Source organism: Mustela nigripes, chromosome 4 (genome assembly GCF_022355385.1).
Source record: "Mustela nigripes isolate SB6536 chromosome 4, MUSNIG.SB6536, whole genome shotgun sequence".
In the NCBI taxonomy this organism is placed as follows: Eukaryota; Metazoa; Chordata; class Mammalia; order Carnivora; family Mustelidae; genus Mustela; species Mustela nigripes.
In genome coordinates, this window is record NC_081560.1 from 90,856,810 (window position 1) to 90,881,305 (window position 24,496).

The 24,496-nt window shown below is 40.8% G+C and overlaps 1 protein-coding gene across 2 annotated transcripts in view; it reads left to right on the forward strand.

The window, feature by feature from the left end:
* STARD3NL (STARD3 N-terminal like) overlaps positions 1 to 21,950 on the forward strand; it is a 53,713-nt gene extending 31,763 nt beyond the window's left edge. For both annotated transcript variants that reach the window (XM_059397079.1, XM_059397077.1), the window contains 7 exons: positions 3,577 to 3,654; positions 6,733 to 6,810; positions 9,427 to 9,480; positions 9,594 to 9,711; positions 9,920 to 10,015; positions 20,221 to 20,296; positions 21,447 to 21,950. In XM_059397079.1, the coding sequence (XP_059253062.1) occupies positions 3,577 to 3,654; positions 6,733 to 6,810; positions 9,427 to 9,480; positions 9,594 to 9,711; positions 9,920 to 10,015; positions 20,221 to 20,279 (483 nt within the window). In that variant the 3' untranslated portion in view covers positions 20,280 to 20,296; positions 21,447 to 21,950. The remainder of the gene's footprint in view (positions 1 to 3,576; positions 3,655 to 6,732; positions 6,811 to 9,426; positions 9,481 to 9,593; positions 9,712 to 9,919; positions 10,016 to 20,220; positions 20,297 to 21,446) is intronic.
* The last annotated feature ends 2,546 nt before the right edge of the window (positions 21,951 to 24,496 follow it).

Genomic DNA, 24,496 nt, shown 5'->3' on the forward strand with positions numbered 1-24,496 from the left:
ACTCAAATCCATTGTTCTTTTTTCATATCTATCTATACATTTACTGAGTCCCAGGGCATAGGCTTCAGATTCAGGTATGGCAGGTTCCACAGAAAAATCATATGAGAGTTGAAGTTTAGCTGAGGAGATAGAATGCATATACTGCCTTGTGGCGTTGGTCTTGAAAAGAGAAAAGAAATAGCACAAACGGTGTTTAGGTCTTCAGAAGAGTAATGGAACCCAGCTGTACTATGCAATTATAACTGTAACTAAAATATTTTGTCTTCATATGTGACTTCCACATTAGCCAATTTTCCTCCTTGCTTCAAGGAAACAAGATGCCGAGGCCAAAAATGAAGACACGTCCTTGATTAATTTGGGTGTTTCTTTTGTATTTCTCACACTCCATATCCAGTTGAAAAGTAAGCCCTGTCAGATATGCCTGCTAAATGTATCCAAAATGTGACCTCTCCTCTCCATTTCTACAGTTGCCCCTTCAACCCAGCCGGTGTTATCGCTCCTCCAAGCTACTCTACCAGAGGCCCAACTAGTTGGCCTGCTTCCATGCTTGCCCTCCTAGTATCCGTTCTCCTCATAGAAGCCAGAGGAATGTTTCTTTATTTCTTCATTTTAAAGATTTTATTTATTTATTTAACAGAGGGAGACACACAGCAAGAGAGGGAACACAAGCAGGGGGCTGGGAGAGGGAGAAGTAGGCTTCCCAATGAGCAGGGATCCCTGTGTCGGTCTTGATCCCAGGACCCTGGGATCATGACCTGAGCCAAAGGCAGACACTTGATGAATGAGCCACCCTGGCGCCCTCTAGAGGGACTTCTAAAAGTAAAAACAAATCAGGTAGTTCTTTCTATTTATAACCCTTCACTGCCCTAGCAGGGCACTTTGAATAAAAATTGCCTAACTGGGCTTGTATAGCTCCAAGAAGCCTGTCCAGACTTCCTTCCCCACTCTCTGTTCCCAGCCTACTCAGATCATCCCAGACTTGCCTCCTGGTCTCACAATGGAACAAGATGCCTTCAGTCTTGGACCTTCATATGAGTTGTTCCTTCTTCACGAAATGGTTCATTTCCTTTATCTTGATGCAGAGTCTGACTCCTTATCATGCTGGTGTCTGTCAGTTTAAATATCACCACGGGGAAGGCTTCCATTTACCACCGGTCCCAGAGCAGTCGACCCTTACTCAGTCTGTCCCACTGTCCTGTTTTGTTCTCTGTAGAGCACTTATTTTCTTGTTTGTCATCTCTCCTTGCTAGAATGTAAGTTCCAGAAAGACAGAGATATGGTTTTGTTTACTAAAGATTAAGAATTTATTGTATTTAGGATCATACTTGACAATAAGTGTTCAGCAAATACTTGGTGAATCGATAAAGATCTTGTGGCAGTGGTTTACCAGTTGGATTACATTAGGGACAGATTGGCTCTGAAGCTATGAAAGAAATCCCATGTAAGGTAGTAGGAATAGAAAGGAAAAAACTGATTTGAGAGACATACTCATAAAAAAAAAGTATGCTGATAGACTTACAGATATGCTGATTTTATTATCCCTCATGTCCAGAAACGACTCTTAAGATTTCTAATGATGGACGGTAGAAGAATCGGCGAGCTCTGTCAGAACTGTGAGAAGAGGTTCCATATGAAACTAAAGATGAGTCTATGGGGTACATTTTGAGACAAAGATTTTGAAATAAGGAATTTAGAGTACAAGTTGGAGGTAGAGATGTAGATTTTAGATTTCTCTATTTAAAGGTAACAAAATCAGAGTCTTTTATTTTATTATTTTTTTAAAGATTTATTTATTTTAGAGAAGGAAAGAGTGGGAGAGCACGAGTGGGGGGAGGGGCAGAGTGAGAGGGAGAATCCCAAGCAGACTCCATGCTGGGGGTGGAGCCTGATGTGGGGAGCCGAAACCAAGAGTTGGTTGCTTAACTGACTGAGCCCCCAGGTGACCCCTGCCCCCAGTCAGTGTTTTTTAAAGTACAGATGTCATAGAAACCCTTTTTCTACTGGCTGTTTATTAAAGACTGTATCAGCAGGTTCATTTTGGTTCTCTCAGCTAGGAGGGTAGTCTCTGTGCCTTAGAGAACTCCTCTTTGCTATAAATCATTTGGAATAATCATTTTTTAAAAAGATTTTATTTATTTATTTGAGAGAGAGCATGAGAGGGGAGGTCAGCAGGAGAAGCAGACTCCCCATGGAGCTAGGATTCTGATGTGGGACCCAATCCTAGGACTCTGGGATCATGACCTGAGCTGAAGGCAGCTGCCCAACCAACTGAGCCACCCAGGTGTTCTGGAATAATCATTCTTTTAATATTTTAGTGCTAAGTTTTCTTAGTCTGGAGAGACACAGTGAGAAGACTACATTGGTTTTCTCTTTGCTCCCAAGTTTTCCATTCTATTTTCTTGTAAAGATCTGTGTTCAACCAGGTCAGTGGGCAATCTGCAGAAATTACGCAGAAATCTAAACCTCCTTAAGGGAGTTTTAAAGTACCCGATGGTGTTTATGGCGTACTTTCATTTGAATAACAAATGCAAATACTTTTAAAGTTTTCCTAGCCAAGAGGATCCTTTTTCTTTGTTGGAACTTTAACTCTAGTTTGACCAGTTAGCAAACCTTGCAAAGATGTTCTCTATTAATTTTCTCCGCCTTTATCCAGGTCTTGGGTCCACCGCCCTTCACTTTGTCCTTTTTCAGATCATGTCCATCAGTTTGCCAGGACAAACAATGTCTGTACTCCAGACTGGAAATGAGAATTTACGTCATGTTTCCTAATCCACGGACCCTAACAATTCTAGTGTCTGCTTAGGTGCTGCCTTAGCTGTCAGACACACATTCCATTACTTGATTAAAAAAAAAATGTTTTCTGTAAGTGTGTAATATGTAGAGTTCTGAACTTGCTCACTTAAAAGTCATCTTGATAGGAGAATTGGGAGAGGAGAGAAAGTTTGTCATCTTAGGTCTGATTTTCATCATTTAACTGTAACTTCTACACATATGATTATAGGTCTAGTCTGTCCCTCATTGCATTATCTATCAAATTAAATATCTATATGAAAGTTGATGAGAGTGCAGGATTTTCAAATGCCAGGAACAAATAAAAAAGAAAAACCAGGGAGAACATCTATACTTCTATCTTATGTCATTGACCTTTGCTAAGATCAGAGGAGCTGTTGGCCTTCCAGAGCTGAAACAGTGGAGTGTGGCCAGAGAGGGCAGAACTGGATGAATGTGAATTGTCTTCCTTAAAATTATACATTGGTTTGATTGAAGACTTTATCTTAGAAGAGAAAAAGGATCATTTTTTTAACATTTTTAGTTTGCCAAAATAGGAATGACAAACAAGGCATTGTTTCTCATGATGCACATGCATTTGTCGAATGAATGAATGAAGAATTGAAGTGGGAAATGCTCTTCTGGCATTTTTCTGTCTGAGTTAGGAGTGTGTCAGTTTTCTCCTATTTCAACATTCCAGGGTTCTGAGAAGGTAGGCAGAAGAGTGCTTCCGATACCTTACTTGTATGTTTTCTTGTATTGTTTTCCCATATGAATCTCATTTTTACTTCTCACTCTGCTTCCCAGGTGAATGGAGGCATTGAGAACACATTAGAGAAGGAGGTGGTGCAGTATGACTACTACTCCTCTTATTTTGATATATTCGTAAGTATTTCCTGTTTTACTTTTCATTTCAGATAGGATTCATCTGTAACCCCCAGGCAAATTTCCTCTGAACAGATTGCACATTCTATGCCATTCTCTTTCCCTCACTGGAACACGGGCCTTCCTTTCCCCTCAGTTTCTGGCCCAGTCAGTGTACTTGCGCTCTCTTTATAAGGAATTGTCTGGTCACAGGAAAGAAGGGCATGATTAACGAGAGATAAGAAAAGGCAGCATAAGGAGCCATTCTGCTTTTCTTGACGGAGAGCCTTCATTCTTTTCATAGAAGCCAGCGACATACCCTAATCTCTAACAGGAAAATTCCCCATTTTACATAATAACATGAAGAAAATGCCATTCCTTTTCTGCCTTGAGATAGATTTGTGAGTGATAATAATGATACTATGTTACATTTTTCGGTAATTGGAGTTCTTGAGGAAAATGAGCTGTTGGGAATCCTGGGCAACACCAGCCAGTTGTAGAATTGCAAAGATTCAATTCTCTGTCGATGAGGCCTTCATTTCATTCAAAGGAATGCTTACAGTCTTCTAGGACATACTGTGACTCTCACTGGGCTTGGTACACCTCCCTGGTATTTTCTTTATAGTTTATGGTGTAAGTAAATCAGATCCTAACATTGTGTTAGATGCAGTATGGGCAATATTCACAGTGAATTCTTCCAAATTCATTTTACCTACTTGTTTTATTACTTTTAGAATCGTTATGCATAATGGTTAGGAAGAGCAGGACACTTAAAGTCAGAAAAACCTGGGTTTGATTCACAACGTTATCACTGTTTGTATGTCTTTAATATATTGGGCCTAAACTTCAGTTTTTTTGTATGTATGTATGTTTTTTTGTATGTAAAATGTTGTCATCCTAGTTCTTAAAAGTAAATGAAATAATGCATGGAAAACATTTGCCCAATGAGCAATGAGCTCAGAGAACCATCCTCAGTTACTACCATCATCATTATTTTTGGTTGAGAATTTTAATAATTGAGTAATTATATTTTTGGTGGTTTTCAAACTACACTAGAAAGGCTTTTTTGTTGTTTTATTTCTGAAGGGACCTGCAGAATTGTGTATGGAGAAGGAGGTAGGCCTCCTAATAAGTAGAGGTTAGGGTTCCCTTTCATCAGCCTTGTGTAACCCAGGTAGTTTTGTTTTAATCTGTACAGTCTGTTTCCAGTAAGATTGTGTTGAACAGGTGTTTGGTTGCTGCAGAATATTTAGAGAACCGCTAATATAATTTAATCCCCTCATTTTTCCAGATGAGGAAATTGAGATTCTTTGGTGCTGTGTCTCGACCCACCCAGGTCATTGAAGTTGGGGGCAGAGCATGTTAGATCCCATTTCTTTCTCCTAAAACTATTGACATATAATAGCAAGATGGATTTCTCTTTTTTTCTCTTCTTTCTCTTGCTGAATTTATCTTAAAATAGCCTCAGCCAAGAAACCAGGCTAATCTACCAGCCAGATCTCTGAGGGTTGTCTGTCCTTTATGCTGGAGAAGTCAGTGGTAATGGCCAAATAGGCAGGGCCCATTAGTTTAGACTAGAAGGACTGGCATGCCTGGCCTGGGAAATGGACACAGCCTCCAGGAAACCTTGGGGCCTGGGAGACTTTGAGATAGAGGGCTGATGAAGACCCTTTTTGCCAAACCCAGAATGCAGGGATAGAGCTGGAATGAATAGAGAGGCTAAACAGTTTGCAGACTGTTGGAAAACACATTTTTTTTTTTAAAGATTTTATTTATTTATTTGACAAAGAGAGATCACAAGTGGATGGGGAGGCAGGCAGAGAGAGAGAGATAGAGGGAAGCAGGCTCCCTGCTGAGCAGAGAGCCCGATGCCGGACTCGATCCCAGGACCCTAAGATCATGACCTGAGCCAAAGGCAGCGGCTTAACGCACTGAGCCACCCAGGCGCCCTGGAAAACACATTTTTAATGAAAACAGCAAATTAAAAACAAAGCGTAACTTGTGACCTTCATTTACATAAAAGAATTGTAGTATAGTTCTCTGGTCAGTGGCCTCGAAAAGACTGTCAGCCTCCAGCCTTCTGGCAGAATTGATTAGTGAGGAACTTTTGGCAGACCCCTGCCCTCAGGCACTGCTCAAGAGTCACCTGACTTCTCCCTGCTAACAGTAGGCATGCCTTCCAAAGGGAAAATGGGTAAAATCTTATTCTATGTGTATTTTTTTTTAATTTTATTTATTTGACAGAGTGAAATCACAAATAGGCAGAGAGGCAGACAGAGAGAGGCGGGGGGGAGAGAAAACAGGCTCCCTGGGGAGCAGAGAGTCCAACGCGGGGCTCGATCCCAGGACCCTGGGATCATGACCTGAGCTGAAGGCAGAGGCTTTAACCCACTGAGCCACCCAGGCGCCCCTCTATGTGTATTTCTTAAATGATGAGAATTACGAAGACAGTTGTGATGTAGTGGCTCAGTAGTCTGGCGGCTAGGGTTCAAGTCCTCTTCTTCCTCTCTAAGGAGTTGTGTGACCTTGTACACTATTTCTACCACCTTCTGTGTATAATGGGATTAAGACAGTAGCTGATGCATGGGATTGTTAAGGAAGGGATTACATGGGATAATAATACACATAAAGGATTTCACAAAAGTCCCAGAGCCACCCTGAATAACCGGGTGGTAGTTACTTGGATAGAACTGTCCCAATAACCCCAAAACCTAGAGCTCTGCAGTGGACTTTACTAAGAACCTGGTATCTTCCAAAGGTGTTTATACCAGGAGTGGAAAAGTCAACTTTCAGAACATTTTCTCCAGTCTTAAAAGGATATCAGAAATATATGTGCACTCAAACAGAAAGGAAAAATAAAACATGTAATTATATATTCTTGTGTTGCTAATGGGACGTGAATTTGAATTCTCATTTGGGCAGTACTGCATAGATTCTCAAGCAGAGATCCAAATATGGGTCTACAGCCCAGTGCCCATCTCAAGTTAAATTAGAATAGTAAAGACACTCTGTTGAGTTCTTCATAAAACTCAGTTATTTGATACTTGTATCTCTTTTTAAAAACTTACCTTGTCTTTTTTTTTTTTTTTTTTAATGTAGCTCTTGGCAGTTTTTCGATTTAAAGTGTTAATACTTGCATATGCTGTATGCAGACTGCGCCACTGGTGGGCCATAGCGGTGAGTATGTCTGTGTGGCTGGTTCATCCCGTCCAATGCTGGTGGCCCAGGCCTGCTCACAGCAGGGACAGGCTGGGAGAAAATGCGCTTTTCCTCTGGGTTGAACTCTGCTAGCTTTTCCTGAGTCCCCTGCCTCCACCCTTCAGGAGGTTCGATGCGCTGGGGTGGTGGTGATTCCAGAGGTGATGAGTAACTAGCTTCGCCTTGGTGGACTCTGAGCCGGATGAGGAACGTAGAGCCCCAGCAGTGATTCTTGGCCAAGCACCAGCACACCCTCTGCCTCATTTTGCAAATGAGTGGTGAAATCAGCCCTGGTGCACAAAGATACTTAGAAAATTTCCCCTTTGGTTGAAACTGCTTGGTAATTTTTCACGACTTGTTCTCTGCTTATTTTGATAATTGGCTTTCTTGCTATTTTATCCCCTCCCTTCAATATTAAAGGGAAAAGTTCCATGTTCCTTTTAGTTGTTGCCTTCAGACTTCTTGAAGGCAGTGACATTTTAATTTTTTTTAAATACTTTATTTATTTTTTTGACAGAGAGAGAGAGAGAGACAGATCACAAGTAGGCAGAGAGGCAGGCAGAGGAGGAGAAGCGGGCGGTCTGCTCGGAGCAGGCTCCCTGGCGAGCAGTGAGCTCGATGTAGGGCTCGATCTCAGGACCCTGAGACCATGACCTGAGCCAAAAGCAGAGGCTCAATCCACTGAGCCACCCAGGTGCCCGGGCAGTGGCATTTTTAAAGATTTATTTACTTTAGAGACACAGAGAGAGAGGGAATGCAGGGAGGGGGGAGAGAGAGAGAGAGAACCTGAAGCAGATTCCCAGTTGAGTGCTGAGCTGGACACTGATCTTGATCTCTCCACCCTGAGATCAGGACCTGAACTGAAACCAAGGTTTGGACACTTAACTGACTGAGCCACCCAGAAGCCCCGAAGGCAGTGGTGTTTTTGCTCATCTCTGTTTCTTGGATCTGACACGGAGCTTGGCACCTGCTCTTCACTGTCAGTAAATATTAACTGGTTAAAAGAAGAATTATAAGCCATTCTGCCTCAATTATTTTTGCCATTTTCACAGATGTCTGAACACTCACCCTTTGGAGCACTCTGATAAGGCAGGTGTATGGGGAGGAATGCTGAACTCCCCCAGCTGGAGAGACCTGTTTAGGAGTGCCTGTAGACCTGCTCCTGGAGTGAGGCCTTGGGGTGTGTGTGGGGGCCCGCATGGCTTGCCCAGCTGGGGACAGACTCCCTTCTAAGAGGGACAGACTCCCTTCTAAGACACAGTCCACCAGGAGCTGCACTGGCCTGGGGCATCTCTCCCGAGCACCCACAGTATCATGGGACTGACATCGGACCATCAGCTGAGCCCCATGCTAATGTGTCTCAGCTGTAGGCTGACGGTGTTAGCCAGACTTGATTCCCTTTCCTGAATACATTTTTGCTGATAACCAACTGCTGTGATTGTCCGTTCCCAGTTTTCTACAGCCATCCCATTTAAGACGTTCTACTCCAAATCTCCTTAATGTACACTAGTGTTTGTCAGACTGTCAGTCTCAGTATTTGTTTCAGAGGAGAGAGTGACTTTCAGTGAAAGTCTGAACTTTTTAGGAAGTATGTTCAATATCTATTTTAAATTTTTTTGAAGATTTTATTTATCAGAGAGGAAGAGAGAGAGAACACACAGCCGGAGGAGCAGCAGGCAGAGGGAGAGGGAGAAGCAGACTCCCCACTTAGCAGGGAGCCCGATGCGGCATTTGATCCCAGGACCCTGGGATATAACTGAGCCGAAGGCAGACACTTAACTGACTGAGCCACCCAGGCATCCCAAGTATCTTCAATATCTAAACCAAGTTATGAAGCGATGAATCATGATTAGCACATCCATTTGATTATTTTTGATTTTTCGTTTTAAAAACATTCACAGTGAGGGATCAGGCAACTGGAAGGAGGACTCACCTAGTACCTGAAAAGGTACTAAATGTCAGCCTATAAAGTTAATGAGTGTCGGAATGTAAAATGCCTCCTCTTCCAGAGAGCTTACTTTGACTGGGGGGTGTGTGTGTGCGCACGCTGTGAATTGCTAACAAATACTGACTCTGCAGCTGTCTTAATACGTACAGAGCTTCACATTCAATGTCCCCCCCAACCCCATGCTGTGAGTCGGGCTACTGTCGGCATCACTCCAGACAGCATTCCTGTTACTAGGAGTCCTAGCTGGTGGATGGAGGGACAAGGCCCAGGTCCTGTGGGATGATCTCTGGGTCCCCAACCAGTAAGGGGAGTGCTGCCTCTACATTTCAGGGGTCCCTTCTGTGGGGAGACTGCCTTTGCCTGTTGCACCTTGTGGGGGACAAAACTTAGTTTGCCAACACACTAGCCTGCTGGACCCTGGGAGGAGGGAGAGCACCAGCAGCCAGGGAGGGATGGGGCACCACGGAGAAGCCCACGTAGGCCCAGTGCATGTTCAGGAGCTGGAGAGAGTGATGTGGGCAGGAGCCCAGCCTGGCAGAGCTTCTCCAGGCATTAGAAGCTTCTCACTCAGACAGGTGTCTTGGGAGCAGGTGCCTTCCCAATGTCAAATGTCTAATTCAAATGGTGCTGGATTATGTGTCTTTCAGTTGACAACAGCAGTGACCAGTGCCTTTTTACTCGCAAAGGTGATCCTCTCAAAGGTACAGCCTCCCACGTTTTCTTACAATTATCGTCTCTAATGGCGAAGCCTCGTTTTCCAGTGTGAGCTCCCGGTAACTGCATGTCCCTCTCCTCGTCACGTCTGTCCTTCCAGCTTTTCTCCCAAGGGGCTTTCGGCTACGTGCTGCCCATCATTTCATTTCTCCTTGCCTGGATTGAGACGTGGTTCCTGGATTTCAAAGTCTTACCTCAAGAGGCAGAAGAGGAAAACAGTAAGTGTTTCCCCAGGTTAGTCTCCTGAGAGTGGTTAGGGAGCAGGCCAGAAGGAAGATTCTGGTAGTCATGATTTGAACAGAGCTTAGCTTTTTGCCAAGACTTCTTTTTAATGTAATGATAGCAGCATTTTATTTTGGTTAACCTTGCCAAGAAGCTCCCAGAATTGTGCCATCATCCCCAGCAACTCAATCTCTTCTCTTCTAGGACTCCTGATAGTTCAGGATGCTTCAGAGAGGGCAGCACTTATACCTGGTGGTCTTTCAGATGGTCAGTTTTATTCTCCTCCTGAATCTGAAGCAGGTAAAATAATGTGATTATCGTTTGTGTTTTCATCCATCACTCAATAGCTCGACCCTCCCTCCTTTTCCTTTCCCCCACCTACTCTTAGAACCTGAGCAGACTTGAACACAGCAGGCATTGAGACATGGCCTTGCTGTGGGACCTGTGGTGAGACCCAGAGTGTAAAATAAATGTAACCGAGGGCCACAGACCCTGTGATGTGTGATCTGCATCTCAGAAGACAGAGCAGGGGAAGGGTCTTGATGCTCTCCTACTCCCTGTCATCCCCTCACCTGACCATCCTCCAGGACCCCCTGTGTGAGGCGGGAGCGCTGTCCTCCAGGTTGCCCGAGACAGAGACCAGAGCCTCCATGGGGAGCTGCCCTTTCTCAGGCCCCCATCCCACTGGTCACCTGCCATTTCCATCCTCTGTGTTCCTGCCTCCTGTGTCTCCTGCTTTGTACCACGTCCTGTCTCCCCCACCTTCCATCCAGCTCTTCCTGCTGTGGTTCCTGCACCAGCTCCTGTCTCCCTGCCTCAGTCAGCCTCTCCCCGCCCCACCAGAGTGCCATGGGACATAGAACACTGCATTGTTCCATGAGTTCCTCAATCCACTCTAGGAGCCTATTTCAGAGATGAGCAGATTGAGGCATAGGAAAGGGAGTAATTGTGGAAGGCCATATAAAGAGTGAGAAGGGGAGCTCAGATTTGAACCCCGTCTCAGTGCTGGAGTCCACGCTCACAGCTAATCCATGTGGGGGCTCTCAGTATTTATGGAAATGTAACATTGATCCCATCTTCTTCTGTTCAAAATCCTTCAGTGGCAAAAAGGATAAGGGAAGTGATGGGTCCTTGGCCTGGCAGAAGCACCATTTGACCTCACTTACAGTAGTCCAACCTCCCCGTAGCCTCTTGTGTTCTCTTCTGAACTTTGTTGAAGACCTTGTGTGCCTAAACAAACCTTCAGGCCATTCGGCAGCTTGCTTTCTCTCTCCTTCACACTGTTGCTCTGTAGTCCTACTCTCCACTGCCAGGGGAGAAGGCTTCTCCCACCCCACCCCCACCCCCTGGCTGTTGGGAGGTATTCTCTGCATTTCCTTAGGAACTCTCCCCAACGTTGTCCTGTGTGCTGGCTGCACTGCCCTCTGCACTGACCTGACCTGTTTCCACTACTGGGATAGTAAACTGAGTTAGAGACTGTGTTATGTTATTCCCAGCATTGACCCTAAGTACCCTAAGTAAGTAATGAAACACACACACACAATAGTAAAGCAGATTCCAGGCAGAAAGACTTAAAGATCAGAGGCATGGCCATGGCCATGGGACAGTGAGTCAGGAGAACTCTTAAGTAACTTGGTATTATGGACTCTTGCAGATTAAACCATGAAAGCACAGAGTTAGATAAGATACAGATGCAAGCTAGCAGAAGATCTCTTTTTCAGCCAACAGTAACTGAAATAAGTGTTAAACTTCTGCTTACCTCATAAGAGAATTATTTCCTTGAGTTTTTTTTTTTTTTTTTTGTCATAGGACTCCTTTTAAAAAAAGGAAGCTTACATTGTTGTTCATGCTTTCATATAGATTTTCTTTTTCTAAGAGTAATAAATGTTCTTAGTAGTAATGTATTTACTTAGTTAGAAGTTCAGAGGACCAGAATAGTAACAGGAGGAATACCACTTAGACATTATTCCTCAAGCTTTCTAGTTCTGAATCTATGGTTGTCTTCCTGCCTCTGACTTTTACCCCCACCTAGTGGTGGTTGTTAGCATTACCATTTCGTTGGATCAAGGAGCTGAGCTAGAACAAACATTGTCGCGGTGTTGTGCTTTGTTCAAGACAAAATGCAGTTGAGTAGCAGGCAGAGAAGGAGTGTTCAAAATGACTGACTTTACTGTATTATATTTTCATTGTCTGACCATCAAGTTAGGAAGTTATTAAAATTGAAACTATTATTGGAATAAGGTTCCTACAACATAAGATTCGACTCTAAAGCACTGTGGGCTCTTTTGGCCAGTGGCTACAAATGAAACAGGACATCTGGGCTCCTGCTGCTCTGGGACGGATCCAGCGCTGATGGGCCCCTGGTGGAGGAGAGGGCGTCTGGGGGCTGCTGGCCTTCTCCTGACTTTCTTTCTCTAGCACCTAGTGAGGCAACGGCACAGAGTAGAGGATAGCTGTGGAAGGAATGGATGAGAAGAGAATTAAAATTAAAATGTTAGCACTTTTCCTTGTAAAGGGATGGGTTGAGTTTTATTATCATAGAGATTTGGAAAATTAGCAACTTTTGTTAGATGTACTTTGAAGGGTTATAACGTGATGTGTTTGCCAGTTTACGTATTGGTCTGTGTCCTGCTTCCCTGTGTATTCAGTGGAAGGAACAAGGAACCACAATCCTCTGTCAGACAGTTGGGCTGAAGGTGTTATATGGGGTCAGACAGCTGAAGTGAACCGATTGTGATGCTGAGAAAAAGTTAGCCACCTCGTAAATCATCAAAATACTTAATTTGAAGAACAGTTCAGTTGCATAATACAATCTGTGGTAAGCAAATCTAGAGAAAGACACTGTAATTATAATTTTACACTTTCTAATAGCAACCAGCCATACATGCTGGTTTGCCCTGGACAGTCTTGGCAGTGTCCTGTAGTTCCATGTAGTTGTTATTAGAGCTTCTTTGATCTATTGGAAATGTTCTCGTTTAGATGATCAATTCTATAGTCACTTGATGTGTAATCAACAGATTTGAAACATAGTTTTACTACTTTTTATTTAAAAGTTTGAAGTGTATTAAAACATCGCCACTGAAGATACTGTCTAACCTTGATTTTAAAAAAAGAGACTATGAACTCTGAAAACAACCTGAGGGTTTGAAGGGGGAGGGGTTGGTGGGGGGTTGGGGGAACCAGGTGGTGGGTATTAGGGAGGACACGGATTGCATGGAGCACTGAGTGTGGTGCAAAAACAATGAATACTGTTAAGCTGAAAAGAAATAAAAAACTTACAAAAAGAGTAGCTTTAATGAGTTATAATTTGGAAAACAAAATTGATCCATTGTAAATATGCAACTGCATGATTTTTAGTAAACCTATACTTTTAAGCCAACATCACAGTATAATTTTAGAGCACTTTTATCATCCAAAAATATTTTTTAACTAACCCTCACTCCTACTTCCAGTCCCAGATAAACCACTGATCTACTTTCTGTCTTAAAAATATGCCCTTTTTGGACAGTTAATATCAATATCATAGAATATGTAATTTTTGCATGTGGCTTTTTTTACTTAATATAATGTTCTTGACAGCCATTCATGGTGTGGCATGTATAAGTAGTTCATTCCTTTATGTGACTTGATACTATTACATTTTAGGGACATACAGTCTTTTCTTTATCAGTAGTTAAACATTGGAATTGTTGGCTATGTTTGCTATCATGACTAATCCTGCTACAAACTTTTATGTGCATGTCTTTCTGGGGACATTTTATTTTTCTTAGATTCCTAGGAGAGGACTCACTGGGTATTAGGGCGAGTTTCTTTTCCTTTTTTTTTTTTAATTTTTATTTATTTTTTAAATTTCTTTTCAGTGTTCCAGAATTCATTGTTTATGCACCATACCCCATGCTCCATGCAATACATGCCCTCCCCACAATACCCACCACCAGGCTCACCCAACTTCCTAACCTCCTCCTCTCCAGAACTCTCAGTTAGTTCCTCAGAGTCCATAGTCTCTCATGGGTCATCTCCCCCTCCAATTTCCTCCAGCTTCCTTCTCCTCTCCATCTTCTCATGTTCTCCCTGATATTCCTTATGCTCCACAAATAAGTGAAACCATATGATAATTGACTCTCTCTGCTTGACTTATTTCACTCAACATAATCTCCTCCAGTCCCGTCCATGTTGCTACAAAAGTTGGGTATTCATCCTTTCTGATGGAGGCATAATACTGCATAGTGTATATGGACCACATCTTCCTTATCCATTCGTCCCTTGAAGGGCATCTTGGTTCTTTCCACAATTTGGCGACCGTGGCCATTGCTGCTATAAACATTGGGGTACAGATGGCCCTTCTTTTCACGACATCTGTATCTTTGGGGTAAATACCCAGTAATGCAATTGCAGGGTTATAGGGAAGCTCTATTTTTAATTTTTTAAGGAATCTCCACCCTGTTTTCCAAAGAGGCTGCACCAACTTGCATTCCCACCAACAGTGTGAGAGGGTTCCCCTTTCTCCAAATCCTCTCCAACACTTGTTGTTTACTGTCTTGTTAATTTTGGCCATTCTAACTGGTGTAAGGTGGTATCTCAATGTCGTTTTGATTTGAATCTTAGGGTGAGTTTCTGTTGAACTTTTCAAGTGATTGGTAAAGTGTTCTCCAAAGTGCTGTACCATGTCACGTTCCCTTTAGCAGTGTGTAAGGGTTTGTTTTTCCATGTACTCTTCCATACCTGGCAGGGGCTTTTTGATTATGGTTATTCTAGCAGGTCTGAAGTGCTCTTTCCTTGTGGTTTTCATTTGCCCCTAAGGACTGATGGATGACCTTGAGAACCTTTTTATGAGCTTATTAATTAGTCATATGTCTTCTTTGGAGAAATGTCTATTTTACCACCTTTATTTTTTTTTTAAGTTATGTTGTATGTCTTATTGAATTGTAGAAGTTCCTTAGAAATTCTAGATAAAATAGATAAAAGTCCTTTTTCGGATAAAAGTCCTTTAAATGATGTGCAAATATTTCTTTTGCCGGCTGTAGACTTTTCATCTTCTTCATGGAACCTTTTGAAGTACGTGTTTTGATTTTGATGATATCCAGTTTATCAGAATATATTCTTTTATGGATAATGTGTTTGTAGCCATATCTAAGAACTCCTTGCCTTAGTCTTGTATCCTTCCTATGTTTTCTTAGAGAATATTTTATGGTGTTAGCTCTTCCATTAAGTTTAAGGTCTATTGTGAATTAATTTTCATCTATGGAAAAGGTAGGGAATTAAGTTTATTCTTCTGCCTTTCGAATATCTGGCTGTGGTAGTACACTTTGTCCAACAGACTTTCCCTTCCTGCACCAAATTAATGCAGCACATCTGTCAAAAACCATTTAACAATAAGTGTAAGGGTTTATTTCTGGACTCTCAGTTCTCTTTCACTGACCTGTATGCTCTCTTTGCACCAGTACCACACTGGCCTTACTCTGTAACTTAATCTTTCTGTAGCTTTGAAATCAGGTGCTGCAAGCCTGTGCTTGAAAAGCCCACCCTGCTGTCCCCAGGACCTCATGTGTCAGTGACAAAGCTTTCCACACCCTCTGTGTGTGCGGCATCATCAGTCTCATCATCCAAATCAAATTTTGGGTGCGCCCCCCCAATTACTTCTGTAGGGTGACCACGTCAGTTCTCCAACTTTGTTCTTTTTCAGCATTATTTTGTCTATTCTAGGTCTTTTGGGTTTGCATGTCAATTTTGGGTTGAGCTTGTTAATTTTTGTGAGTAAAGCCTACTACATTGGATTTATAGATGAATTTGGGAAGAATTGGTGTCACAGTATTGAATCTTCTAATCCATTAGCATGGATCCTCTCTGGATTTATTTAGATATCCTTTAATTTTTCTCTGCATTGTTTTGTAATTTTCAGCATATAAGTTTTGCTTTTCTTTTGTTAAGGTAATTCCTAAGTGTTTTATCCTTTTTAGTTCTATAGTAAATGGCATTGTTTCCTTAATTTTATTTTCAGTTTTCCATGCTAGTATATAAAAATCTAACTGATATTTTGTATATGGAATGTGTACCTTGTGACAATGCTAATAAGCTTGTTCATGAGTTCTAATTTTGGTTCTGTGTACATATAGATTCCATGGCGTTTTCTACATACAAGATCATGTCATCTGTGGTAAAAGACTTTTTTACTTTTAATTTTCTTCTGTTAAATATATTTTATTTTTTTTCTAGCCACACTGTCTAGAATTGTAGTACCGTGTTAAATAGAAATATCAAGAGCAGACACCCTGTCTTGTTCCTGGTCTGGGGGGGACATGGTCAGTCTTTCAGCCTTAAGTATGATGTCAGCTGTGGGTTTCACAGATGCCCTTGATCAGGTTAAAAAAGGTTGCTTTTATTCTTAGTGTGAGAGTTTTCCTCCTGAATAAACATTAAATGTTTTGCCTTTATATGCATCTGTTGAACGATAGTATGGTTTTTATCCTATATTCAGTTGATATGATGACGCACATTAAGTACTATCTGTATATCACATCAACTGTTTATATATAAAGGATAAATCTGACTTGGTCATGTTGTATAATCCAGTAGTAGTTTTCTGGATTTGATTTGCTAATATTTTCCTGAGAATGTTTGTACCTATGTGTAGATATAAAACATATGCTCACGATATTTTACCTTTTGGTCTGTAATTCTCTTGTTTTGTCCTTACCTTTAATATGCAGACCTCATAGAATACATTAGAAAGTCTTTCCAAACATACTATTTTCTGAATGAATTCTTCTTATGAGTGATTAATATTATTTCTCCTTTAAATGTTTGATAGATTCATCAGTGAAACCATCTGGAGCAAGAGTTACCTTTGTGAGAAGACTTCTAATTACTCATTCAGTTTCTTTACCTTTTATATATAGATGTATTCAGATTTTTTATTTCTTCTGGAGTCTTTGATAATTTGTGAATTTATAGGAATTCACAATTTTTTCTAAATTACTTAGTGGACATAAATTATCCCTAATATTTTAATTCCTAATTATTTAATTATTCCTAATTAATCATTACTAATATTTAATATTTAATTAATAATTAATATTCCTAATATTTTAATTTCTGCAGAATTGGTAGTGATGTTCTTGTTTCCTAGTTTTGGTAATTTGTCTTCTCTCCTTCCCTCTTTGTAACTCTAGCTTAACTCTAGCTTAAATACTGATATTTTCAAGTATTTTCAAAACACCATCTGGTTTACATTGGTATTTCTCTCTTGTTTTTCTGCATTCTACCTCAGTTATTTCCGTTCCAGTTTTTATTTCCCTTATTGTGTTTGGGAGGGTTTAGCTTGCTCTTCTTTTCCATGTTGGAGTTTACATTTTTCTTCTTTTCTAATGTAGGTATTTAAAGCTATTAATTTTCTTTTAGACATTTAGCAACCTCTTAGGAGATTTGATGTATTATGTGTTTATTTTCATGTACTCTTGGCTTTCAGAAGGTTGCCTATTAGGTGAATATATTTGTATATATATTAATTGGTATTCCTTTCCTTTATTAGACTTATAGATTAATATTTCTCAACAATATTGGACGTGTTAGCCATAAGGAAGTTTGGGCCATTGTTTCTTCAAATATTTTTCCTGTTCTTTTTTTCTTCTGCTCTATCTGGGAGTCCCATTCCATTAATGCTATCTCATTGGCCTCTGAGCTCTGTTCATTTTTTCTTCAGTCTTTTCCTCTGTTACTCAGCTTGGATAACATACAGTGCTATCTTCAGGTTCACAGATTATTTCTTCTGCCAATTTGAATATTTTCTTAAACTCCTCTAGAGAATACTTAAATTATTATATTTTTCTATTCTACATTTTACTTCTAAAGAATATTTTCTTTTTTATAATTTATTGCATCCTGTAGAATATCTGTGTGTTCATTTATTATTGTCATACTTTACTTCTTTAAACATGGCTTTCCATATTTTCTTGAACATATTTATAATAGCCGCTTTGAAGTCTTTGTCTGCTAAATAAAAAACCTGGACACACCCAGAGACAGTTTCTATTGAATTATCAGGGTTTCTGCCACCCAATTATTGATTATTTGCCTTTCTTTTTATTTTTTTTTAATTGAAAAATATTTTGTGGAAAAAACATTCTAGCAACTCTAGAGTCTGACTTCTTTCCCCAAAAGGTTGCTTTTATTGTTCTTCTTTTGCTTAAAAAATTGCTTAGGCTAAATCTGTGAAATTATGTCCCCTGCAGTTTGTGTCTCTCAGTGGCTCTACTCCGTTATTTTTAAGCCTGGCTCCCCAGGGACCACCTTTGTGTCTACGTGGTTTAGTCATAGCCAGTGACTGGGTGGAGGTTGTGCTCAGGCACCTTGATAAGAATTCCAGCCTCTGTTACGTGAAATAAATCAGTTAGAGAAAGACAAATACCATATGGTTTCACTCATTTGTAGAACATAAGAAAGAAAAAAAGACAAAAAAACAGACTTTTAAATATAGAAAACAAACTTTCTACCAGAGTGGGAGGTAGGTAGGCAGATAGGTGAAATAGGTGAACAGGATTAAGAGTATATTTATTGGGATAAACACTGAGTAATGTTTGGGATTGGTGAATCACTATATTGTACGTCTGAAACAAATATAGCAGTATACATTAGTCATACTGGAAATTTAAATAAAGACCTCCATCCTCTGATAGATAGTTATGTGTTTATATTGAGTAGCATATTCAGATTTTAGGGAATTTCAAGTTTTCCTCTACTTGTACTATTTGCCGAGTCTTTTCACATCTCCTCTGCAATATATCCAAAGCCTCAGGGTCAAGCAGGAAGTGTGTGGCTGGTGTGGGCTCTTTTGAGTCTCCCTAAGCATGCACACAGTTTCAGCCGAGCACATGCTTGCTGCAGTCATGACCCCAACCGCAGACCAACAGAGCCCCTGGCCTTCCTGCTTGCACACCACACAGCTTGTCAGCTCACCTTTGTGTGCTTCCCCATCCCAAATTAACCCAGCTCCTTACACTGTGTAATTGTACTGCTAGTCCTCATGGGCCATCCTGTCATAGAAAAATTTTCATGCCCGTGGAGCTGGGTATTGGGAGGTGGTGAGGAATGGGCTCAGCTCCAGGCAAGAGCACTACTGTTGTTTCTGATCTGCAGTTTTTCAAGCAAAATCACTTCTGATTGTTGTGTATTTTGGACATTGCCCAACTGCTGAAATGGTTAATTTTGTTCATCTAGTCCGGTTTTATAGTTGCTTTTCAAGGAGATTTGTTAACTTCACTTGACCATAACAAGATGGCCTTGCTAGCATTTATTTTTAAATTATGTAAAACATATATATTCCTATGTTTTAATTAAAAGTTTGGTTTTATTTAGGACTCCCAAATAATTACAAGACATGTCAGCTCTTGTGGCTCAAGTGCCATTTGTCTGACAGGTGGACAGTTAAGTCCAGAAGCAGGAAGACATGGTATGACGATCTGCCTTAGACTCATTTCAAAGTGAGAAGGCATTTAGTCTGCCTCAGGGTGACTATGACTTACAGCAATTTAATAGGATGAAAAGTGAAGCCTTCCAACCCCTATACCTTCATGTGTGTATGTTACCACAAGCTTAACCTGAGCCGTGTGCCATTTATGAGGTTAAGACATGGGGTACAATCTTAAGATTCTCTGCTATAACTGTTCTCTTGGACCAAATTAGTTCTTGGCTCTAGTGAGGCAAACATTCTCAGAACAGAAATGTGCTGTTGGAGGTGTGGTATCTGACCAGAGGAAAGCAACAGTGAGGCAGGCTGTTCCTTTGTGAGTCGGCTCTATCCCTCACCCGCTACCTTGTCTTTCCACAGATCTCTTTTTGTGTTCCTTCCCTGACTGTGAGAGTATCACATGCTTTTATAAAAATGTGCACAGAACAGCAATCACAGAACCTGTCCTTCACTCTGTGCCACAGCAGTGTAGACAGCAGTTTGTCTCCTGCTGGTTTTGTGTTTGTAATTCCACATAATTTATTATTATGGGTATAAAGGATATAAATAAAGGTATTTATTTAGACCCTTTTTAAAAAAATACATAATTTAAAAATTACAAAGTTGGTTTGTTGTACACGTTTTGGATTATCCGGAAATGATTCTGTCCTCTGGTTATTTTCTTGTAGGCTTTCTGATTGGCACATATGTACTTGGGTTTTTATTTTTGTAATTACGATCCTATTGGATATAGTTCTTTTCATTATATATTTGCTTGTACTTTATAAAATGTGCATTTTCCATGCTGTAATGAACTACATAAATGCAAGTGGATATGAAATATTTTGTGGAAATAAAATAATTTTTAAACTTTCTTCTAGCCTCAGGCATCTAGATTTTTTCCCCCTCATTTTTGTCAAAATCTACTTAATGAAAAACAAATATCATTTCGTTAGACATACTTCCTAAACAAATGATTCCAGAGTGAAATGGTGGGCTTGAATGTATGAACGATATAAGATTCACCATTTTTTTCTCTCCTTCCCTTTTCCCTACCTTTTAGGATCTGAAGAAGAAGCTGAAGAAAAACAGGACAGTGAAAAACCACTTTTGGAGCTATGAGTACTACTTTTGTTAAAGTAAGTGTTTGAAAGTAAAAGTGTAACAAAAAACTGGATCATTTCTTTGGGTACTGTCAAGGTCAAATTCAATAATATGAGTACAAATATATAGTCAGATTTATCCTAGTCACATGGATTTATAATTATATTTTATTCATGTAAAATTTAACATTCTTTTGCATAGATGTGAATTTGTAAAGTATGAAAAATACCTCAGAGTTCAAGTTTTGTTTTTTTTTTTCCTGAGGTAAAATTGGCATGTAACATGTAAATTTCAGGTGTATAACATTTGAATTTGGTATTTGTATATGGTACAAATCACTACAGTGTGATTGCCATCGTAAGTCTAGTTACCATCTCCATTTCTATAGAATAAGGATGAGTTCATTATTGTTTACTTAGCCAGCATGTCTCCATGTCAGATGCTGTTCAGTTACAGGCCCTAATAGCTGAGTGAGGGTAGCAGTGGTATGGGATGTGGGGACCGAGTGTCTGTCTACATCTGAGCCCCTGGGCCTGGAATGGTGAGTGACCACCCCAGGCAGCACAGCAGGCAAGGGGCAGAGCTGGGACTCACCTGGTACCCAATCTGGTACCAGAGTCCGCCGGGGCCCTGCATCCCAATGTCCCCCGCATGTTGTGGAGCTTCTGAGATGAAAGCATGTGGTCCAATCAGAGTAGGAGGTGATGGGCCTCAAGGTGGGGCCTGTTGTTCAGATCATCAAAGGGAATCACTTCCACCTCAAAAATGCCAGCAAATAAACACAAAGTGAACTGTAGTAGCAGCAGCGCTGCCTAATTATGTGAGGACAGAAGAGAGCGGTGGCTGGCTTGGAGCTGGCGAGCAGCGGGGACAGGTGGGGACCGGCTGCAGAGCAGCCTGGGCCAGTGGGTGGACCCTGTTTCTCTACCCCCGGCACCCCCATATGCTCGAGACATGCTTTCTGCATCTGTGGTTGAGACGCAGCTGAGATGGGGCCCTGTGAATAGTAAAGCTTTAATATGCCTTATGATAAATTCTTGTGTGGCCACACCCAAGTCTTTTTGTGTCTGTAACAGCTTGTCTTCAGCACACAGACTTTCTCATAAAAACATAAGGCAAAGCGTAGCGCTTTACTTTGTAACACTGCAGCTCAAATATTTTTACGTTCTTCTCTTTTATTCCAAGTGTGAAAATTCATCACTGAAAGTCACTGGAGGAAAAAAAAAAAAGGACCAGAGCTGGGGTCTTGCTATTGAAAGTTGAAGGTGACATCCACTGCTGACTTTAATGAACAGTTAATAAAGAATTTATTTATTGTAATACCTCATAGACATTGTACCAGATCACATACATTTAGGACCTGCTTGTGGCTGGTAAGATAATGTGATGATCCATCCCGTGTTCAGTGAGACTGAGTCTGATCTGTTCATGAATAGTGGGAGCAAAGTCTTGTGCTATATTCCTGATCAAAAGACTTCTGAATATATTGGAATAACACTTTTTTTAGTAAGCAAAATATCTTTTTATTTGATCCGCAGTTTGAAATTTTTTGTTTCATGTCTCAGATTTCTTTTGTATTTCTTTTTTAACATCCAACATTTCCCTTGTGTTTTTTTAACTCACGCTGATGTGCTCTTTGTACAGTTTTAAAAAGTAATAAATACCAACATATCAAAATGGTTCATTTTATTTTTCTTGTTTTTCATTATGTATTTGGCTTGCAGTATTGGAATTACCAGAGGGGGCCAGGACGGAATGTGAGTACATATATAGGGTAACCAGACATTTTTGTATTATTTTCATTATGCAATCGCATCTTTCTTATCAAAATAGTGTGAGACTCTTATTTTGAATCCACAGTCTGAAATCATTGCCATCATTCTCCTTGTGTGACTAATTTGAATTAAAATAAACTAAATTATATTGTGAACTCTTTCTTTCCAGCATGAATATTTCCCTTAATGCTTCATGCGGAGACACTGTGTCTCTTAGTTTTCTTTCCTTATTCATTGTGTTCTTCAAGAAAAACTCAGTTGTGAGTACTGACTGGGGCTGGTTTGGCTAGAAAGTGATCTTTGTGCAGGTCAGATCAGGTCTGGTTCCCCCCCCACCCCCACACACTTACCTGATGTGCATATCTTCTGTGGAGCCTGGCTCAGCCTGACTCTACTGAACACACTGAGATGACTCAGCCTGTGACTTCCAGTGACATAGTTGAACTCAGGGCCTCTGTATGTCTGTGTTCTTGTGAGGAAAGACGCACCTGCTGTTGTGTTGACTACAGTCTACCTGTGCTGGTAGCTTCATGGCAAGGATCTCGTTTCACCCTGCCTACACTGACAAAATGAGACTGAAAATGGAAGCCTCAGTAAATCACCTGCCATGGAAAAGCGCAGACCCTGGAGGAATGTCGGGAATCACTTAGTGCTACTACAAGGAGTGTGCCTGCTGTCTCCTTCAGAACAGTGTCATTGGAGTGGACTGAGGGAGCAGCATCTCGACAGTCCTAGTCATACGATCCCAACTCACATAGCAGCTACTTGGAATGAACTCAGTATAAAATAGGGGACCCTCACCCACAGCCTGAGAGTATGTTTGACAGCAGGAGCATGCCTGTGTGATGGATATGTTTTTTTCTATTAGCTGTGGCCTTTAGGAAGTGAGCTAGTTGGTTGTGGTTTAACTGTCCTTATTTGATCTTACAAGACCCAAAGCCAATGCTTGCAGAGCCCCAACCAGCAGGGACCGGTTTGACTTCAAGCATTTTCCACGAATCAACCACATTTGACAGAGCACGTAGATAAAAACAAGCCTGAGAAAATAGAACACCATCGCCACAGCAGAGCTCTCCTGCCACTCACAGGCTTTCCAGCACCACCACCCTCCTGCTCTCTGCACCTCCCAGTCCACGGCAGCTCAGGGCCAGTTGGGGAAGGGAGTTGGAAGCCACAGGAGACACTACCTAGGAGCCCAGCAGTGACATCAGCCCACAGAGCTGTAGGTCATTTGTTAGTTTCCCCTCTGTATCTCTCTGCTTTCCACATGTGGAAACAGGTTCAGATCTCTAAGTAGAGGCCAGGCATTTGCCCTAAATAAGTCTGATCACATTCTTGAGAATCAATGAATAGAACAAAATTAAATTTCCACTTTCTTGTATCTTGTGGGTCTTAACGTTGTTTCCACATGGGAACCTCTACTTGGTTTCCAACAGAATCTGTTTCACAGAAAATAAAGCTGATTTTAAGTAAAAACAAAACAAAAAAACCCCAAAAAACAACAAAAAAAACTTTCCAATTTTATTTTAAGATTTTAAAGATTTTAGGATTTTAAAAATTTATTTTAAGATTTTATTTATTTATTTATTTGACAGAGAGAAGGGTTACAAGTAGGCAGACAGAGACGGGGGAAGCAGGCTCTCCACCAAGCAGAGAGCTCGATGCGGGGCTCGATCCCAGGACCCTGAGATCACGACCCGAGCCGAAGGCAGAGGCTCAACCCACTGAGCCACCCAGGAGCCCCTCCTTTCGAATTTTAAATGAGGTCTTGTTTTATTCTAATATATAAAAACTTCTACTTTAAAAGGATTCATTAGAAAAGAAGAAAAACATCCACTTATTTGTTCCTCTACTGACCATACATTGAACATTTTGTTTTATAATCATGTTTGAAGAGATACACACACATATAAATCAGTGTCATACTTGTTAGTATTATTACTCAATAGAAATTGTGGTCAAGGGACTGAATGAAAATTGCACACACAAATATAAAAAACTCAAAAAATGAAAAGGTGGTTATCCTCATCAGAGACAAATTCAAAACATGATAGAATACTGTTTTTCATGTGTCAGATTAGCAAAATCCTGATGTTCGGCAGCAGTGTCCTGACATTCACCTACATTGTGGTAGAAATGCATGATGGTGCTATCTCTATTGGGTAAGCTGACAGTACCTAGTAAAATGACCAGTCCACATGTCCATAGTGACATAAAGCATATATTGACATAAGGCAATATTATAATTTCAGCATATTTTATAACAGTAAAAGACTGGAAATAATCCATTGGTCTATCACAAGGAACTGACTTTATAATGTCTCTTAGAAAGTTTTTTTTTTTTTTTTTTTTAATTTTTTATTTTTTATAAACATATATTTTATCCCCAGGGGTACAGGTCTGTGAATCACCAGGTTTACACACTTCACAGCACTCACCAAATCACATACCCTCCCCATG